This window comes from Podarcis liolepis (genome assembly GCF_965112155.1).
Source record: "Podarcis liolepis genome assembly, chromosome: 2".
In the NCBI taxonomy this organism is placed as follows: domain Eukaryota; kingdom Metazoa; phylum Chordata; class Lepidosauria; order Squamata; family Lacertidae; genus Podarcis; species Podarcis liolepis.
This window is the reverse complement of record NC_139555.1, coordinates 6,889,892-6,909,087: the sequence shown is the minus strand read 5'-3', so window position 1 is coordinate 6,909,087 and position 19,196 is coordinate 6,889,892. Positions and strand designations below refer to the sequence as shown.

Sequence of the window (19,196 nt, the reverse complement as noted above, 5' to 3'; positions counted from 1 at the left end):
CCGGGTCATGTGGCCAGCATGACTAAGCCGCTTCTGGCGAACCAGAGCAGTGCACGGAAACGCCGTTTACCTTCCCGCCAGAGCGGTATCTATTTATCTACTTGCACTTTGACGGGCTTTCAAACTGCTAGGTTGGCAGGAGCAGGGACCGAGCAACGGGAGCTCACCCCGTTGCGGGGATTCGAACCGCCAACCTTCTGATCGGCAAGTCCTAGGCTCAGTGGTTTAACCCACAGTACCACCCGCGTCCCTGGCATCACATTAGGCAGGGCCTAATCTAGTGCACATGGAACACTTTGGGCTGCCTGGGGCTGGCAGGAGTCACACAAACAACTGAAGGGCACCATATTGCCATACCCATCTGCTACCTTTGCTCTGTGGTGAGATGGTTCATATCTGCGCTCCAGATTGCTATTACTCCTGTAAAAGCTGGACCTAGCACTTAGGACATGCATGTGAGATTGCATGAATTCATCCCTGTGCTTGCCTGTGACATTAGGTGTGTGAATGCAAATAAGGAGCTCATTTTTTGTTACATTAATGGGAAGCAGCCTTGGGAAAGTCTGAGCAGCCTTGAGACTATGGTTGGTGGGGATGGAGAAGGGGAAGAGTTAACTTTCTCCCTTCTACGGTTCTGACAAGAATAGCCAATCCAAAGGTACAGTTTGCGTTCCAAGGAACATTCCCTCCTTTGAGACCAATAGGAGCTTCCCTTGATATACAGGAAAGAGTTTCTTAAATGTTATTTTTATCAGGACCATGGCAGGGAGAGGAAAAACTAATATTCTCCTTCCCAACCCATCCCCATGGTCCCAAGGTTGTTCAGGATTGCCTCATGAAGATGGAGAGGAAGTTGGATTAGCTCTGCTGTTGTTACACATGGAACACAAGCCATTTGAAACTGGGTCATGTTGGGGGGGCTGGTTTTAAAGTAGTAAGTGATTCCATTGTGGGAATGGGCCATCCGAAGAGTTGGTAACTAAAGCTACCCTAGTTGGAATGACATGATGCAATGTTGTCCACTTGCTGAGTGTACCAACTTAATATTTTACATTATGTACATGGTTGTAGGCTGTGGGATAAGTTTCAGCTATGCAGGGCTAGCCCAAAACATTTTGGCACCTAAGCCAAACCACAAAATGGCACCCTCCCTCCCCCAAAGAAGAAAGGGTAAGTGAAGATCTACAACAGGAACAAGAGGGGAATGCAGATCTACATCAGGATCTGCTGTCCCTATGGATCTGGCCACCTGAGGTGGTCACCTCTCGTTACCTCCTGGGTGGCCCTGCAGCTATGTATAGGATAGCATTTGAATGGTTGGAAAGCCTTCCCATCTTGATGACCCTACGGTTCAGAGATAAAAACACGCCCTTCTCAATACCAGTGCCAAGCTGTTTCCATCACCAGGGTGTGGTGTGGTGGATGACACAAAGAGAGGACACAGATGAGGGAGGGAACCCATTCATTGAATGAGGAGCACCACATTGGAATGGACACAGGGATGGAGAGAGTAGACCAGGGTCATCACAAGCATGGACAATATATGCATGTGTGCATCTTGGAATTACCCAGCATGATGCTTGTCAGTGGACCCATAAACTAAGTCCACTAGAAAGCAATGTCATTAAGGCAGGCATAGGCAAACTTGGCCCTCCAGATGTTTTGGGACTACAACTCCCATCATCCCTGACCACTGGTCCTGTTAGCTAGGGATGATGGGAGTTGTAGTACCAAAACACCTAGAGGGCAGAGTTTGCCTATGCCTGCATTAAGGTGATGTTTTTGCAAGTAATCATTCAATCAAGTAACAGAAGTGCATATGGGAACCAGCTGCCTGTAGATTCATCAAACAGTCTTAAAACTGAAAAATGCTACCCATAATGTAGCTCAACCATAGCATTCATTCTCTGCTGCATGGTTAAAGCTAGTCAGACTGGAGTCATTGCTTAGCTGAACTGATTTATTTAAAATAGAAGTTCACATGCACACACACAAAAGCAGAGGTTCACATTTTTAAAAAGCAACCCACCAGACGGTAAAAGGCATGCCCAAACCTGAAACAGTTTCCACTTTCTTGTTGGGCTATTCTCTGCTAGCAGTCATGCAGTGCTAAAGCTCTGTCACTGAGATATAATTTGGCAGATACACAAGCAGCTGAAAAGCAACCCGACTCCCTTCCTCATTCACCAAAGACTGGCGTATTCAGTCTCATTTAGGCTGTCTGAATACCTTCACTTCTATCATTCACAGAAAGCACTTTGTCTTCTTTTGCAAACCGGTTTTGGTTATACATTCTTGGCTTGCATGAACACACAGCTTTGTGCAAACCAGTGCCTAGATTGGGCATTTAAAAAGGGCTGGCAATGCAATTCTGTGCATGTCTACTCAGAATCAAGCCCCACTGAATTCAATGAGGCCTACTCCCAGTCCCTGCCAAGGTAAATGTGTACAGGACTGCAGCCCAAGAGAAATTCTTAGAAGATAGATGTCTCTGGCTATTAACCATGGCATCAAACTGCAGGTGCAGTGTGTATTTAACTACTGCTGAACAAGCAATAAGGAAGGGCCATAAAATGTTTTGTAGCATCAACAAGACATTGCTGGAATCAAAATATCAGTCAATATCCCCACCTCCCTTCCAGGGAAAATACAGCAAGTTTTTTTGTTAAAAAAAATCTAACATATGACCCATTTGAGATACATATATATGATCATTTACAGTATTAAGACCCTGTCTGGAAGCACCCAAAGTTTGTGTAAAGAAGGACAAAACAAAAGGAGAGAAGCAAGAAAGGGTGCAAAAGTCTGGGTATTTGCAGGTAAGAAATAGACCTTTAACACAATATTTTCAGCAGGAAGCTATGTACTTATTTTTTTATCATCAGAATACACAGCATTACCAAATGAAATAACCCTTCCCTTTCACTGTAGGCGTTGGAACTTGCTTTCGTAATCAGTTACCCTGAAATGACAACATCCTCTTAAAATCAGTGTTTTGGGTGATCAAGGGGTTTAACTGGAGCTGGAGGAAAGCCCTTGGGGTCTCCTGCCTTACCTCCGTTTGATCTTAGAATAAGGGACCACAAAAATAGCAACAGTCTTTATCCTGGTTATGCAGAAGTTGGTTGATACTCAGAATTCACTGTGAATTGAAAGTGACATAAGATTAGGGAGCCAATAAAGGTGGATGGACCTGCCCCCAAGGATTGTCCTGAAAAGTACAAGAATTGCTGAGTCAAGGTACAAATGCTGAATCAACAACTTCAGGTATGCAGAAACCCAAAGTCTAGATTTAACCTCTTGATGCGCAAGGAGAAGCCGCTGCTACATGTTTAACGTTGGAGCTCTTCACACTCTGGGTGCTAAATCCTTCGGGAGGAGGGGTATGGCTGTCTCCACATGGGAGACCCGCTTCTCCACAGGGATCCATGCCTCTTTTGAAACCTGCTGGGCTGCAAGAATCTCTTCCATTTGTCATGATGTGCCCACATCTTCCGGGTCCACAGTGGTGGTCAGGATTGCACACAACGGCGCCCTGGCTCCTCTGTACAGCTGTGGAGGGAAAGGGAAGGAAGGGACCACATGATGAAATATATAGAAAGGATCCACAAAAACAGAAAGAAATGAATTAAATTAGCAATGGCATTTCTGGAGGCATCTCTTGGAGGTACTTACAGATGTTCACAGCACATTCTCCATCGCCCATCCTAGAAGGAATTAAATAGATTGAAATATCTCATTAGCTGAATATTAGGCCTAAATCACCAACAGTTTCATAGCTAGAAATAGGTTGTGCATGTATATGTGCATCTCTCTCTCTCTCTCTCTCTCTCTCTCTCTGTGTGTGTGTGTGTGTGTGTCTGTCAATCTATCCATCTGTCTGTCTGTCTGTCTGTCTATCTATCTATCTATCTATCTATCTATCTATCTATCTATCTGTCTATCTATCCGTCTGCCTGTCTGTCTGTCTGACTGACTGACTGTCTAGGTATGGCCCTTTAAAGAAGCAATCCAAACTACCCAGATAGGGGGACAACATACAGAAAAAACAATGACTTGGCAAAGGCCAGCATTAAACAGCACCCACAGCAGTAAATTCTCAGTGAGAAAAGGTAAAGGATCACTGGACGGTTATGTCCAGTCAAAGGTGACTACAGTGGTAGCTCTGGATGCAAACAGGATCCGTTCCGGAGCCCTGTTCGCATGCTGAGTAGAGTGTAACCCTCGACTGCGCGTCTGCGCGTGCGCAGGTCACAATTCGCCGCTTCCGTGCATGCACGTGATGTCATTTTGAGCATCTGCGCATGCACGAGTGGCAAAACCCGGAAGTAACGTGCTCCGTTACTTCTGGGTCGCCGCAGAGCGCAACCCGAAAATACTTAACTTGAAGCTACTTCAACCTGAGGTATGCCTGTATGGGGTTGCGGTGCTTATCTTGCTTTCAGGCCGAGGGAGTCTGCGTTTGTCCACAGACAGCTTTCCAGGTCATGTGGCCAGCGTGACTTACCCACTTCTGGCGCAACAGAACACAGTGATGGAAACCAGAGCGCACGGAAACGCCGTTTACCTTCCCGCCGCAGCAATACCTATTTATCTACTTGCACTGGTGTGCTTTTGAACTGCTAGGTTGGCAGGAGCAGGGACAGAGCAATGGGAGCTCAATGAGAAAGTCACCACCCAAGTGCAGGTAGGAAAAAGCCTGGGAAAAGTCAAACTAGCAGGTCCTTCATGTTGTGAAAGCCACCTGTCACCACCTGGGGGCACGTTTATCAGAAAATATTCTAGCTTGTAAAATTGGAGAGTTTAAATCCTCCTGTATTAAATTTTCTCATTGTGCTGCTTATTATTTTTTAAGCATGTAAGAAAAATAAAATGAGGACCTGGCACAAGGTCATGTTACATTCATTCTCCCCTCCTTTATTCTGATCACTTGTGCACTGGAAAAAAATGCACACAGAACATATATACTTTGTTGTGTTTGCTTCTATACTTTTTACGAAGTGCTTTGCACATGAATAAATGTCAAGGAACCTCTGCATCTATGCTATGGAACTTCTGTACATTGCAAAGGGTTCTGTGGATTCTGTGGCATATTCCAGGTGTACATTCTAGGTGTTTGTGTGTGTGTTGCTACCATCTTAGATAGACTGAAAGCGTAGCCTACAGAACAGGTTCTCTGTTGCGGCTGCATATGGCAAAGGAGGATAAATGATGGAGAACTAGCTGTCTTCCAGTGAATTTTGAATCATTACTGATTTGCTTGTGGACCTTTATATGTGCAGTGCATGAGTAACACTCTCACAGCCTTCTGATAGCTGCCTGCAAGAATTGGAATCTCCCTTGCCCCACAACATACCGTATTTTTCGCTCTATAGGACGCACTCCCCCCCCCCCAAAAAAATGAAGGGGAAATGTGTGTGTGTCCTATGGAGTGAATGCAGGCTTTTGCTGAAGCCTGGAGAGCGAGAGGGGTCAGTGTGCACCGACCCCTCTTGCTCTCCAGGCTTCAGGAAGCTATCCGCAAGCCTTGGGAGCGCGGCGGGAGTTCCTCCCGGGCTCTGAAGGCTTGCGGATAGCAGCCTGCAGCCTGAAGCCCGGGGAGCGCAGTGCCAACTCCCGCTGTGCTCCCTGGGCTTCAGGCAGCTATCCGCAAACCTGGAGGGGAAATAATTTTCCCCCTTTATTTCCCCCCCTAAAAACTAGGTGCGCCCTATGGTCCGGTGCGCCCTATGGAGCAAAAAATACGGTAAGTATATGGCAGGGGTGGGGAACCTGTGACTCTCCAGATGTTGCCGTGCTACAGCTCCTGGTTTTTTGAGCTGAAAACTGTATCACAGAATTTGGAGAAGTGTGAGATCTGAAGACTAATTACATCTCAAGCCAAGTATTAGTCTGGGAGATGTGAATTAAGTCAGTTCACTTAAAAATGTGGACCAAACAAAAATAACCTTCATCCCTGTTTGTGATACAGTTACCAGCTCCACAAAACACACACACACATCAAGGTGCATTTTTAAAAGCATAGTTTGAAATAAAATATATTTAGAAATCTGCATTTTGAAATAAAGTGATACAGGAATGTATGTTTGCAAAGAAAACATGTTTACAAATATGTATTCATCTGGAGATTTCCAGTGCGGATCTTTTTTATGCAGATTAATTCAGAAACAACACAATAAGGGTATTCACGTGTTACATTCAACAACTGTACAGTTTGCATATCTGTGCATGCCATAGGTTGATTTGTATTATACAAATCAACAAATGTACACACTTAATATTGCAGTGAAACTTTGACATTTGCTTTTCTGGGGGAGCTTTTCTAAAATAGACTTTTGAATGGGTCCAGAAGAGTCTCACCTGAACTCCTCTCCTTCCAGCAGTTTCCTGTAGGTGGCAATCTCAATATCCAGGGCCAACTTGAGGTTCATCAGGGCCTGATATTCCCGTAGCTGGCAAGCCATGTCCTGCTTGGCTTTGTGCAAGGCCTCCTCCAGACCTGCCAGTTTGCATTTGGCATCCTTCACCGCCATCTCCCCACGTTCCTCAGCTCCAGCTACCTCCTCTTCCAGTTTGCAGCGCTGTCGGCACAGAACACACAGAGGGAAGGCAAGAGACAAAGAAAAGAGCACACGACAACAAGGTTCCATAGCATGAACAGTCTAAGATGAATCTCCATTCTCCTTTGGTTTTCACATGACTATCAGATGGGTGGTGGCATGAGAAAAGTTCTTGAACAGCTTGTGAGTGGCTGTTCCCCAGGCTTGCACAACTCTACACTCAGGTCCAGTTGCACAGATTCAGGAGGCAAAGGAGGAGGGAAGAGGGGGAAGTTCCATTGCAGAGTGGAACTCCTTGCACTTAGGAGATGTGTTAGGTACCACCCAATGGACATCAAAGGGAACAAGATAGTTCTCATCTCGATGTTTTGGAGCACACATCCAACTCACTAAGCATTGCACATAATGAAACAAACCTTATCTCTTCTTCCAACACAGGCAGAATGGGTCTTGAATAACATATCCCCTTCTTAAGATGACATTGTGATAATCAGCCACAAGAACTGTTAATATTAGCTCCATCACCGTTATGACACTCCTCAACAATAGTGGTGGTCTTCTTGCAGCCAAGCTGCACTGGTCATTCTCACCTGGGATTTGACATTTGAGATTTCAGCCTGCAGTCGGTGAACCATCCGAGTCAGCTCACCAAGTTCATCCTTGACATTGCGTAGATTGTCACAGTGTTTGGCAGCCGTTGTCCTCAGCTCCTGGTACTGCAAGGAGAGAAGTGATGTGGCTGAGCAAAATACCAATACATCTGAAACCCATATGGATAAGTTACAGATAGGTAGCCGTGTTGGTCTGCCATAGTCAAAATAAAAAAAAATCCTTCCAGTAGCACCTTAAAGACCAACTAAGTTAGTTCTTGGTATGAGCTTTCGTGTGCATGCACACTTCTTCAGATACACTGAAACAGAAGTTGCCAGATCCCTCTATATAGTGAGAAGGTGGGGAGGGGTATTACTCAGAAGGGTGGTGGGAATGGGAGATTGGCAGATAGCTGAGATGAGCCTGTTGACGACTCTTAACGACTGTAATAGGTCTTGCAGGAAAAGGCAAGGGGTGAGAAGGTGAGAAATGGCTTAGTCATGTTCAGACCTGGTCTGAACAGAGACATTGGATTCTTATCTCATTATACATGACTAAGCCATTTCTCACCTTCTCACCCCTTGCCTTTTCCTGCAAGACCTATTACAGTCGTTAAGAGTCGTCAACAGGCTCATCTCAGCTATCTGCCAATCTCCCATTCCCACCACCCTTCTGAGTAATACCCCTCCCCACCTTCTCTCTATATAGAAGGATCTGGCAACTTCTGTTTCAGTGTATCTGAAGAAGTGTGCATGCACACGAAAGCTCATACCAAGAACTAACTTAGTTGGTCTTTAAGGTGCTACTGGAAGGAATTTTTCCATTGGATAAGTTGAACCGGCTTGCCAAACACATACTTTCTCACTGAGCTATAGATGCCACCTATCACAGGCAAGTGTTCCTCTACACCAGCAGCTCTCAACCTGTGGGCCCCCAGATGTTGTTGGACTACAACTCCCATCATCCCTGAGCTCTGGCCTTGCTAGCTGGGGGTGATGGGAGTTGTAGTTCAGCAACATCTGGGAACCCATAGATTGAGAAAGGCTGCTCTTCACCCAGCTTCCTCCAACCTGAGGCCCTGTAGCTGTTGTTGTGACTACAGCTCCCATCATCCCTGACCATTGACCACATGGCTAGGGCTGAAATGAGTTGGAGTCCAACAATATCTGGAGGGCACCAGGCTGAGGAAGACTGGCCTGCATTATGGAACCAACAAGGAGAAGCTGGCAGAGGGGAGCTGTTTTAGGTGGTCATCCCATGGCATGCATACCAGGTGATTCCAGCCTTATTACCTGTGTCACCCAGAAAACTATTGTCGCTAGGTGACTAATACACCAATGTGGTGTAGTGGTTAAAGTGTCAGACTGGGACCTGGGTGACCAGGGTTCAAATCTCCACTCAACTACGAAGCTCATTGGGTGACCTTGGGCCAGTCACTGACTCGCTGCCTAACCTACCTCACAGTTATTGTGGGGAAGACCTTGGAGAAAAGGGAGGGATATACTGTAAATGCAACAAACAACCAGGAGGAGGAGGAGGAGCTGGTCCATCTAGTCCAGCATCCTCCTGTCATCACAGTGGCTAACCAGAAGCCTCTGGGAAACCTACAAGCAGGATTTGATCACATGAGTACTCTCTCTCGCCTGTGTATTCCAGCAACTGGTATTGAGACGCATTGCTGTCTCCAGCTATTTAGGTGGAGCAGAGTCGTAATGGCTATGGGAGCATAGTCGTAATGGCCATGGGCTATTTAGGTGGAGCATAGTCGTAATGGGAAGCGGGTGGCGCTGTGGGTTAAACCACAGAGCCTAGGACTTGCTGATCAGAAGGTCAGTGGTTCGAATCCCCGTGAGCTCCCGTTGCTCGGTCCCTGCTCCTGCCAACCTAGCAGTTCGAAAGCACATCAAAGTGCAAGTAGATAAATAGGTACCGCTCTGGCGGGAAGGTAAACAGTGTTTCCGTGCGCTGCTCTGGTTCGCCAGAAGTGGCTTAGTCATGCTGGCCACATGACATGACCTGGAAGCTGTATGCCGGCTCCCTCGGCCAACAAAGCGAGATGAGCGCTGCAGCCCCAGAGTCAGCCACGACTGGACCTAATGGTCAAGGGTCCCTTTACCTTTACCTAGTCGTAATGGCTAGTATGGGGTACACACAAACACACACACACACAAAAACATATATAACGGAGATGTTCAAGAAGACAGATCAATGAACCTGGCACTGGCACCAAGCCTCAGCCTCGGCTCGACTCCGGGAGGCAATGTCTTCGTACCGACGGTGGAACTCTTCAATGATGCAGCCCACATCCAGGCCTCGGCTGTTGTCCATTTTCACTGTGACACAAGTGTCTGAGATGCATGACTGCAACTCACATATTTCCTATGAATTACACAGAACACATTCAGCCTGTGGCTGTCGAATTTCCTTTTTTAATGTCACAATTCTGAGTTGGATAGTAAACTGTTTTAGTTGGGATAAGTTTTTTTAAGTCTAAAAAAAGGATGCTTGTACCTAGACCTTAAACATGTTTATGTCTACATAAAGTGGTATTCACACATAATATTCAACAAGTATACAATCTGAATGCCTGTGTACACAAATAGTTGAGGTACACATTCAGGTGTGACAATGACCCTGTGTACATATCAGTTGAGCTGTACAAGTCAAGAAGGGTACATTTATTTCCACTTATTTCAGGGGCTCTTAGGATGACAGACTTCGTCTTAAATAAGAAGGGAGGGGAGCCTCTGACCTTCCAGATGGGACCATGGGAACCATTTTGTGATGACAACCAAGCGGCATGATCAAATATAAACATTCCTTGTTACCTCTTCAAATGTATTTCTGTAAAAGCAGATGTCTTGCATTAAAGTTTCCACCTTGGCTTCTTTCTGTGATTTGTCCATGAAGACACAATCTACTTCCTAGGAGAAGACAAAAAGGTACAGTGCTGAAGCAAAGTTTCATCACAGCTCCTACTATCTGGGTTGCCTAGACAGCTAGTTAGTGAGGAGTATTGTTGTACATCACTTGTATTCTAGAAGCTGATGTAACCGAGTGCTTTGTCAATAAAGAATTAAAAATCCAGTTGCTTACCCTCATTGTTCTGGTTGCGTTCAGGACATTTATGAATAATTTGCACTTTCATAAAAGGTTTATCTAGCTGGTATACAATATGCAAAGCTATAATAAAATCATCAAAAGCATCCATGAAGACATTGTTAAAAATCAATAAAACATAAATAAATACTGATCTGCTTGAAGTGCTTCAAGCCAGGTCTTTTGAGTCTTCACCTAGACCAGGGAAGGAGAACCTGAGGCCTTTCAGATGTTGCTGGACTCCAGCTACCATCAGCCCCAGGCAGCATGAGCAATGGGGAAAGATGATGGAAATTGTAGTCCCTCGTCACATGGAAGGCCACAGATTAACCTCCTTTGGTCAAGTCACTACACGGCATTGGTTCTCCAGAACAAAATGATCATATTCTTGCGATATGTCTTCTCTACATCTGATCCCTTCTGATACCATACCAACAAACCACCAACAATTCTCTCAAGGTCTTTAGCAGAAATATGGCCCATCACTTGCCTTTTTAAGTGCAACATATTCGTTTTCAGCACAGGTCCTTCGACTGCATTCTTCCTCAAACCTGGGGAGGTTATAAAGACAGACTTTGTGCGTTAGTGACTAATAATTAATATCACCATGTTGAACCACAAAGAAAGGAAGGCCTTTCTAAACAGAAGGTCATTATGTCCTCAAATGACTAGCCGTATAGTGACTTGTTAAGGCTTGGGGTCTCATTGAAATAGTCCACTTATGGGTAGGCTGGACCACTTCCTAATCAAAGCTGGCCCTAACATTAGGCAGAGTGGTGGCAATGGCAAGGAGTGGCAACAAGTTGTTGGAAGACAGAGCAGTGAGTTTTGTGTGATCTGCCCTGCACTGTCTAAGCTAGCCAGCTGTCCCATCACCAATGTTGGAATAAGATCCAACTGCCTGTCTGGCTGGTTTGTGTATACAGAATGGTGGTGGTGTCAGGAAGCCACCATCATTCCTTTGCATCGGGCAGCAAAATGTATTGGGCAGGCCCTGTTGTTCATATTCCAGGCACAGGCTCCATGGCTCACATGACTCAAGGTGCCCCCCCCCCTCATGCAAACGTCACAGCATATAGAAAATGTAGCCAGTTGCATATGCCCATGTAGCCAGTTGGGGGAAAGTGGGAAATGAATGAATGAATGAATGAATGAATGAATGACAGGAGTTTGGGCCATTGGTCATCATGACCCATGTGGCCTGGTCTGATGTGGGTCACAACAGCAGCACAGCCACTATACAAATATCTATTGTCACTGGGTCACCCAGGGCATCGGGGACGCAGGTGGCACTGTGGTCTAAACCACTGAGCCTCTGGGGCTTGCCAATCAGAAGGTCGGCGGTTCAAATCCACATAATGGGATGAGCTCCCGTTGCTCGGTCCCTGCTCCTTTCAACCTAGCAGTTTGAAAGCACACCAAAAAGTGCAAGTAGATAAATAGGTACCGCTCCAGTGGGAAGGTAAACGGCGTTTTTGTGCGTTGCTCTGGTTTCAGTGTTCCATTGCGCCAGATGTGGCTTAGTCATGCTGGCCACATGACCCGGAAAAACTGTCTGAGGACAAACGCTGGCTCCCCCGGCCTGTAAAGTGAGATGAGCACGGGAACCCCAGAGTCTGTTACTGGACTTAACTGTCAGGGGTCCTTTACCTTTTCAGCACCCAGTGCATGATTGGGTTAAAGGTGGGTGCCAGGTCTGAAAAAGTTGAAGAGTTCTCAATGTGAGCATTGAGAGCATTGAGCCAATGGCCACCTGCTGCCAAGCAGTGCAACTCACACCACACGGCTTCCCACAAAGAATCCTTGGAGCTGTAGTTCAACCGTCACAGAGCTACAGTTCCCAGCACCTTTAACAATCTACCTTGAACCCAGATTTACCACTTCATTGAGGAAAACATGGTGGGCCTAATGCAGAGAATAACCTGCAGAGAATAACCCCGTTATTCAGCCATGCTGCTGTTGCGACCCACCTCAGACCAGGCCACTTAGAAGAAAAATGCTGAACCCAGCCCTGGAGTTCACCTCTTCTTGTTCCCTTCCATGCTTTCTCTCCAATTGTTCATTTCGACCTTCAGCTGATTCCTCTCCCATTCCAGGCACTCCAGCTCCTTCCTCAGCCTACTGATGTATTCGCTAAACAGGGGCTCCATGTGGCTTTTCTGGCGCTTCTTCTCCTTCAAGAAGTCCCACTTGGTCTTCAGCATCAGGTTGTGCTGCTCCAGGAACCGGACCTGAATGGAGAGCAAAAGCAGCTTAAGGGAGACCATTTTTTATTTTTATTTTTAAAAAGGGTGATGTATTGGTTGATCATGTTATTTATTCACATGCTATGTAAGAAACTAGACAGCTTCTTAAAAAGCAGAGACATAACCTTGCCAACAAAGGTCTGTATAGTCAAAGCTATGGTTTTCCCAGTAGTGATGTATGGAAGTGAGAGCTGGACCATAAAGAAGGCTGATCGCCAAAGAATGGATGCTTTTGAATTATGGTGCTGGAGGAGACTCTTGAGAGTCCCATGGACTGCAAGAAGATCAAACCTAGCCATTCTGAAGGAAATCAGCCCTGAGTGCTCACTGGAAGGACAGATCCTGAAGCTGAGGCTCCAATACTTTGGCCACCTCATTAGAAGAGAAGACTCCCTGGAAAAGACCCTGATGTTGGGAAAGATGGATGGCACAAGGAGAAGAGGACGACAGAGGACGAGATGGTTGGATAGTGTTCTCGAAGCTACGAACATGAGTTTGACCAAACTGTGGGAGGCAGTGGAAGACAGGAGTGCCTGGTGTGCTCTGGTCCATGGGGACACAAAGAGTTGGACATGACTAAACAACAATGTAAGAAACTAAACTGGAGAAAAATGCTCGGCTGGAACGTTCAACCATCCAAACCCCCATGCACTTTGAACTGGTCCCCATGTGCACTGTGATACAGACACAGGAAGGTCCTACATGTACTTCAGTTGAGAAGGCAGATATATGTGCAGAGAAATGCTTCTGCTGATCTGCCTCCATACAACACAGAATGTATGGACGTGAATGAATTGGTGGACGTGCCCAAGGATTAAGGCTTTCTGGGAGATGATATATAATGAACTGAAAAAGGTATTTAAATATACCTTTCTGAAGAAACCAGAGGCCTTTCTCCTGGGCATGGTCGGCCAATTGGTGCCAAAGAAGGATAGAACATTCTTTATGTACGCAACAACAGCAGCAAGAATACTTATCGCAAAGTATTGGAAGACACAAGATCTACCCACTCTGGAAGAATGGCAGATGAAGGTGATGGACTATATGGAACTGGCAGAAATGACTGGCAGAATCCGGGACCAGGGGAAAGAGACAGCGGAAGAAGATTGGAAGAAATTCAAGGACTATCTTGGGAAATACTACAAAATTAGTGAATGTTAAAATGATGTTGGTTAGAATTTAAGTGGTTATCAGCTGTAATGAATACGATAATTGGGGGGGAGAAAGGAAGGTGGAGAATTAAGGGAAAATCAATGGTGAGGATTTGCTGAATGAATAACTTGAATTGGAAGACAAAAAGGGGAGTTATGAGGAGGTCCGAGAAATAAGTTAAAAGAAAATAAGTGAAGGGAATTATATGTGTTTTTATTTTTCTATTTTTGTTTTGTGTTTTTTGTATAACTTTTTTGTTTTTTGTATAACCTTTTTTCTTTTTGTTTTTTGTATAACCTTTGAAAACTTAATAAATATATATTTTTTTTTAAAAAGGAATATGTTCTCGAACTCTGATAATGCTGCTTGCTTGCCTGGGCAGAGGATAGAGAGGGGTGTGTGAGATATGAATAAACCAGGCTATGGCTAAAAGGTAAAATTCCCATTCCTTGCTCTGCCCACTTTTGCTCTAACCTTCACTAACAGGTGGCCCCCCAGAAGGTTGCCAAGAAAGGAATGTGGCCCTTGAGCTAAAAAATGTCATCACCCCTTGATTACGGTATCAGAGAGCATTATTTTCACTCCTTTTTGTACTGTGTGACATAGAGGGCCACCCCGGCCATGCCTTTTTCCCATGTAGCTGATTTGGATGTATCCACAAGGAGGAAAACACATGCAAAGGGATTTCACTGGGACTGAAACCCCCATATCAGTATTGCAGAAAAGTTCTGCATGAGGACTACCATATCTGCCATTGCAACAGATCCTTACTTCCAGCGGGAAGGTAAATGGTGTTTCCGTGCACTGCTCTGGTTCGCCAGAAGTGGCTTAGTCATGCTGGCCACATGACCCGGAAGCTGTATGCCAGCTCCCTCGGCCAATAAAGCGAGATGAGCGCCGCAACCCCAGAGTCGGCCACGACTGGACCTAATGCTCAGGGGTCCCTTTACCTTTGCCTTTACCAGCATACAGCTGTTTCCAGGCGAGGATCATGGGGAAACAAATTCACACATGTGCAGAAATTGTGGGAGAGTAGTGTGTCACTGGTGTGAGTGACATTTAATGCAACATGCGGGTATATAAGTAAGGGGGTGGGGAGAGACCACAGATCCATAGTGCAACAGGCACTGAAGTGTGAAAGGAACATTAGCAAACTTGAGCGAAGAACTAGCATTATAATCAGGTAAAGCAACACAATATGTCCCACTGGATGAACCCACTGTTGGCTCTTTTGAAACTGTTTTTATTGTATGCTGTGAACAGTACTGCAACTAAAAAATAAATAAAAATCAAAGAGCAATATGCAAAATGATCTCAGCAAAATAAAGAGAAAGAAAGTTCCAATTTCTCCCTTCTCCCTCGTGATTACTCTGCATCCTTCAGCATTCTCTATCTACACAGAAATACAGAGCCAATGACCTGTGATTTTCACACTGTTAATGCTTGGGTCAAACAGAATTCCCCCTTTGTCTTCAACCACATACAATTATCTGACCACTGCTTGATTGGCTTGAAAGCCCATTCAGCTCAGCATCCTGTTTCCATAGTGGCTAACCAGAGACCTCTTAGAAGCCCACAAACGCGCTATGAGTGCTACACCGCTCACCCCACTTGTTCTTCTGGACAATTTCTAATCTGGATTTTTCTGTTGGCATTGGCATGCTGAAAAAGTTGCTTCAGGTGCGCGCAGGTCATTCTTGATTCCACACCACATGGTTTCTAGAGCCACAAATCCAATAAGCTCTAAACAGACCAGAATGTAGTAGAAAAAGAAAAAAGAAAACTCCCAAACCTTCTGCAAATAAGCTATAGGAACTTGGGAAGCTGCCTTATGCTAAATCAGAAAACTGGTCCATTGCTTCAGGCATGGCCAAACGTGGCCCTCCAGATGTTTGGGGACTACAGTAGTACCTCGGGTTACAAACGCTTCGAGTTACAAGCGCTTCAGGTTACAGACTCCGCTAACCTGGAAGTAGTACCTCGGGTTAAGAACTTTGCTTCAGGATGAGAACAGAAATCGTGCAGCAGCGGTGTGGCGGCAGCAGGAGGCCCCATTAGCTAAAGTGGTGCTTCAGGTTAAGAACAGTTTCAGGTTAAGAATGGACCTCTAGAATGAATTAAGTTCTTAACCAGAGGTACCACTGTACAGTTCCCATCATCCCTGACCACTGGTCCTGTTAGCTAGGGATGATGGGAGTTGTAGTCCCAAAACATCTGGAGGGCCAATTTGGCCATGCCTGGTTTACACTAACCACCACTAACACTCCAGGGTTTAAAGCAGGGAATACTCCTATTCCTATCTGCGGATGCCGGGGATTAAATTTGGGGTCTTCTGCATGCAAAGCAGATGTTCAACCAGTATCCTGTGGCCCTTCCCATTTTATCCCCTTTTCTCCTTTCTGCATTTGATTCCTAGGGTAATCTGTTTCCACACACCCCAGGAACTGGCCATTGAAACAAGTTGAAAGGGTGTTTCTCTTGCAGAGGGTGGACCATTCAGCTGATTTGGATATCAGTACCAGCTGCTGCGTGAACTGGGTACATCTCCCATGTTCTTATGCAGCCATCCCTCTTTGTTTTCAAAACCCCAGCTTTCCAAATGTGTTTGGAACATGACTGAGTAACTTGCCAGTGAGGCCAAGAGAGCAGCTAGTGCCACCAGAGTAGGACTTCAGGGCACAGGCCAAAGGGTTCACTCAGCAGAATGCTTAGCCGTGCAGCCTGCATTCGCTCCATAAGACACACACACACTTTCCCTTACTTTTTAGAAGGGAAAAAGTGCGTCCTATAGAGCGAAAAATGCGGTAGAGCTGACAGTATCCAGGCAGTTGGCTTAGGAGATTCACCCTCCCTGCCCTCCCTTAGTTTAATGTTTTCTTGTTTGCAGGTAAACTTTTTCTTCTTGTTTAGCGGGCGCTGCTACAGTCTATGACTGGTTGCTGTTGAAGGACTGGGAAGAAATTTTCCTGCTTTGGCAGGTTTTGTCTTCCCCGTAGCAATTTGTCACAACTTTGGCCGTTATGGCCTTGGGTGGAATCCTTTAGTCTTTTCTTCCCTATAATGGGGGGGGAGTGGTGACTCTCCCCCCTTATGGTGGTGATTCCAGGGTCCCCTCTTAAAGGGGTGTAACTAGCCATACCCTGAAAGGTTGTCAGTGAACTACCCTGCATGCAGGGATATGGGCTGGGCTGCCTGCTACACTTACATCTCGCAGAGCAGCCCCATATTCCATTTACCCTGATGTGCCCAGTTCCCCTGGCTGTGGGGCTGGGAGGGATACACGCCCAAGGCCTAAGCCAAGTTCTTCCTACATTCGGAAGTTCAATAAAGTTGTGGCCTAATTTTAATTCCATATAACATTGTCAGAGTCTTTATTCCTTCCTTATGATCCCTGGGGGCTGGGGCTGTCGCCGCCTGGTCACACAATGAGCAGGAGGGCCGTCAAATGCCTCAGGGATGGCATACCAGATTTCAAAGTAAGTGTCATCTAAAGGGGTTGCAGAGGACACAAGGCCATAAGGTTCAGAGTCTAAGATTACGTAACTGCATTACTACCTTGGAGAGGAGCGAAGTCCGAAAATGTATAAGAGAATCTCACACTGGCCACTTCTTCTATGTAATAGCAGCTGTTGCCCATGTGCTCTCAAAGTGAGTAAGGATGGGCAAACCAGTCCCTTCATGGTTTGTGACACTTTTCCATGTGTTCAACCAGAAGTCTGCCCTGCCCTCTTTCCATGTGCTCCCCATGCCCCACAACAGCCACATGAAAACCCACATTTAAATATGTATTTAAAAAACATTTTCTCTCCAAATATGCATCTCTAAACATTCTTTTCTTACAAAATACACATTTTTTTAAATGTAATCCAAAACGTTTTTGCATAGAAAACTGGATCGGAACACTTGGACAACAAAGGCAGTGGACAACAAAGTTCCAGTCTGCACATTGGTCCAAGAGATGCAGATCAGTTTAGTGTCAGCTGGGAAGGGAGGGGGACAGAGAAAGGGCCATTGCATTCACAGGAGAATCGGAAGCAGCTGGCATCTGTCTTGGTGAGCAAAAGTCTCCCATCTCTGTCATTTCCTTGCACAAGTTCCTATTTTCCTATTTCAGTTTGCTTTCCAGTATTTTTTAATGCAGTTGGAATTTAGGGGCTTTGGGGCAAATGGCATGTAAATGATTGAACAGCAGGCTTTAAAGACACATAGTCAAAGCATCGCATTGAATGCTGACCTTTTAACTCACCTTGTCAATGAAACAGGCAAATTTGCTGTTCAGGCACTGGAGCTCGTTCTTCTCCTGGCATTTCATCGCTTGGGCGGCAGAGTTGATTTCCAGGTTGAGAGGTTGCAACAGAGACTCATTGCAAGTCACAGGAGTGATGAAGGGTGTCCCAGTTCCGCTGGCAATGGGTCGCCTAAACCCATATAAGCCATAAGGACTGTGACTGAATCCAGTTCCAGAATAGCCGACTCCCCGATGGCCATATCCATATCTAGCAGAGTGGTAGCCACCGCTGGAATTTCTGGATCCTCTTGAGCTGATGCCACCCAGACTTCTGCTGCTAAAGTAACCAGCTGCCCTGAACCCAGAGCTGGATCCCCTTGAAGGGCTGGGAGAGCTGGTACGGTCTTTGCTCCCGATTGGTGGAAGGACAGCTGAGCAGGAAGTAAAGCTGCTGGGTCTGTTTCCAGGGCTCGATGGAGAAGACATTGCTTCTGAAGTTCAATGCGTTCGAAAACGAGGAGAGTTAAAAATTGCAGGAAGGGCCCACACAAAACAGCCTGAAAAGAGCTTGGCCTTTATATCTCTTTGGAGAACTGGGTTTGGCAGTCTCATAATGGGGAGATCAGAACGTTTCCAGCATTTATGAGCTTGGAATGCTGTGCTTAATTAAAAAAAAAAAGCAAAGTGTGGCTTCTAGAGCCTATAAAATATACACAGCTACTAGTCATTGTCCAGAATGCACAGTCTACAAAGCTGTATTTTTTACTCTCCCTGGTTCTTGTTTTTTAGATTGTTAATGGCAGGGGTGCCAACTTGAATAAAATATTGGGAGGGGGCAAGTCAGCCCCGCCTCACGTAATTGATCACAGAATGCTGCACGTGCACTCCAAAATGCCCATCAACTTTGGGGGCAGCCCCCTTTCTTCTACACAAGTTGGAAAGCTAACATTGAAAGCTGTTGAAATGAAAAATGCAATAAATATAAGTGTGTGTGTGTGTGTGTGTGTGTGTGTGTGTGTGTGTGTGTGCACCCTACATTTTCCCCCTACAAAGCATGTGCTCAAAGCAGCTTACAAATAAAAAGCAAACATAAAACAATGGTGAGCCAACCATTAAAAGACTATTATTATTATTACCACTAATAATAATAAGTCATACTCAGGATAGACCTATTGAGATCAATAGACCAATATTTCAATGGATCTATTCTGAGTATGACTAATTCAAAATAACAATAACACATGGTAATATTGTTAAAATATGCAATAGCTTGTACAATATTATTTCCTGATATACCTACAGAATGGGTGAAAAGTCTCT

General features: G+C 45.5%; 1 protein-coding gene across 2 annotated transcripts; it reads right to left on the bottom strand.

Annotated features, from left to right (window-relative positions):
- Nucleotides 1–1,955: 1,955 nt before the first annotated feature.
- LOC310698047 (keratin, type II cuticular Hb5-like) lies at nucleotides 1,956–18,362 on the bottom strand (the record flags this gene model as incomplete). Of its 2 annotated transcripts, none has more annotated exons than XM_083484788.1 (9): nucleotides 1,956–3,552; nucleotides 3,676–3,707; nucleotides 6,361–6,581; nucleotides 7,151–7,276; nucleotides 9,366–9,530; nucleotides 9,980–10,075; nucleotides 10,741–10,801; nucleotides 12,273–12,481; nucleotides 17,895–18,362. In XM_083484788.1, 9 exons carry the CDS (start codon nucleotides 18,360–18,362, stop codon nucleotides 3,293–3,295), a joined length of 1,638 nt encoding a protein of 545 aa, XP_083340914.1. In that variant the 3' UTR covers nucleotides 1,956–3,292. The 2 variants fall into 2 exon arrangements, with proteins under 2 accessions (XP_083340914.1, XP_083340915.1); XM_083484789.1 differs by lacking the exon at nucleotides 17,895–18,362 and adding an exon at nucleotides 14,243–14,355 and having other exon boundaries at nucleotides 9,980–10,071; nucleotides 10,737–10,801.
- Nucleotides 18,363–19,196: the final 834 nt, after the last annotated feature.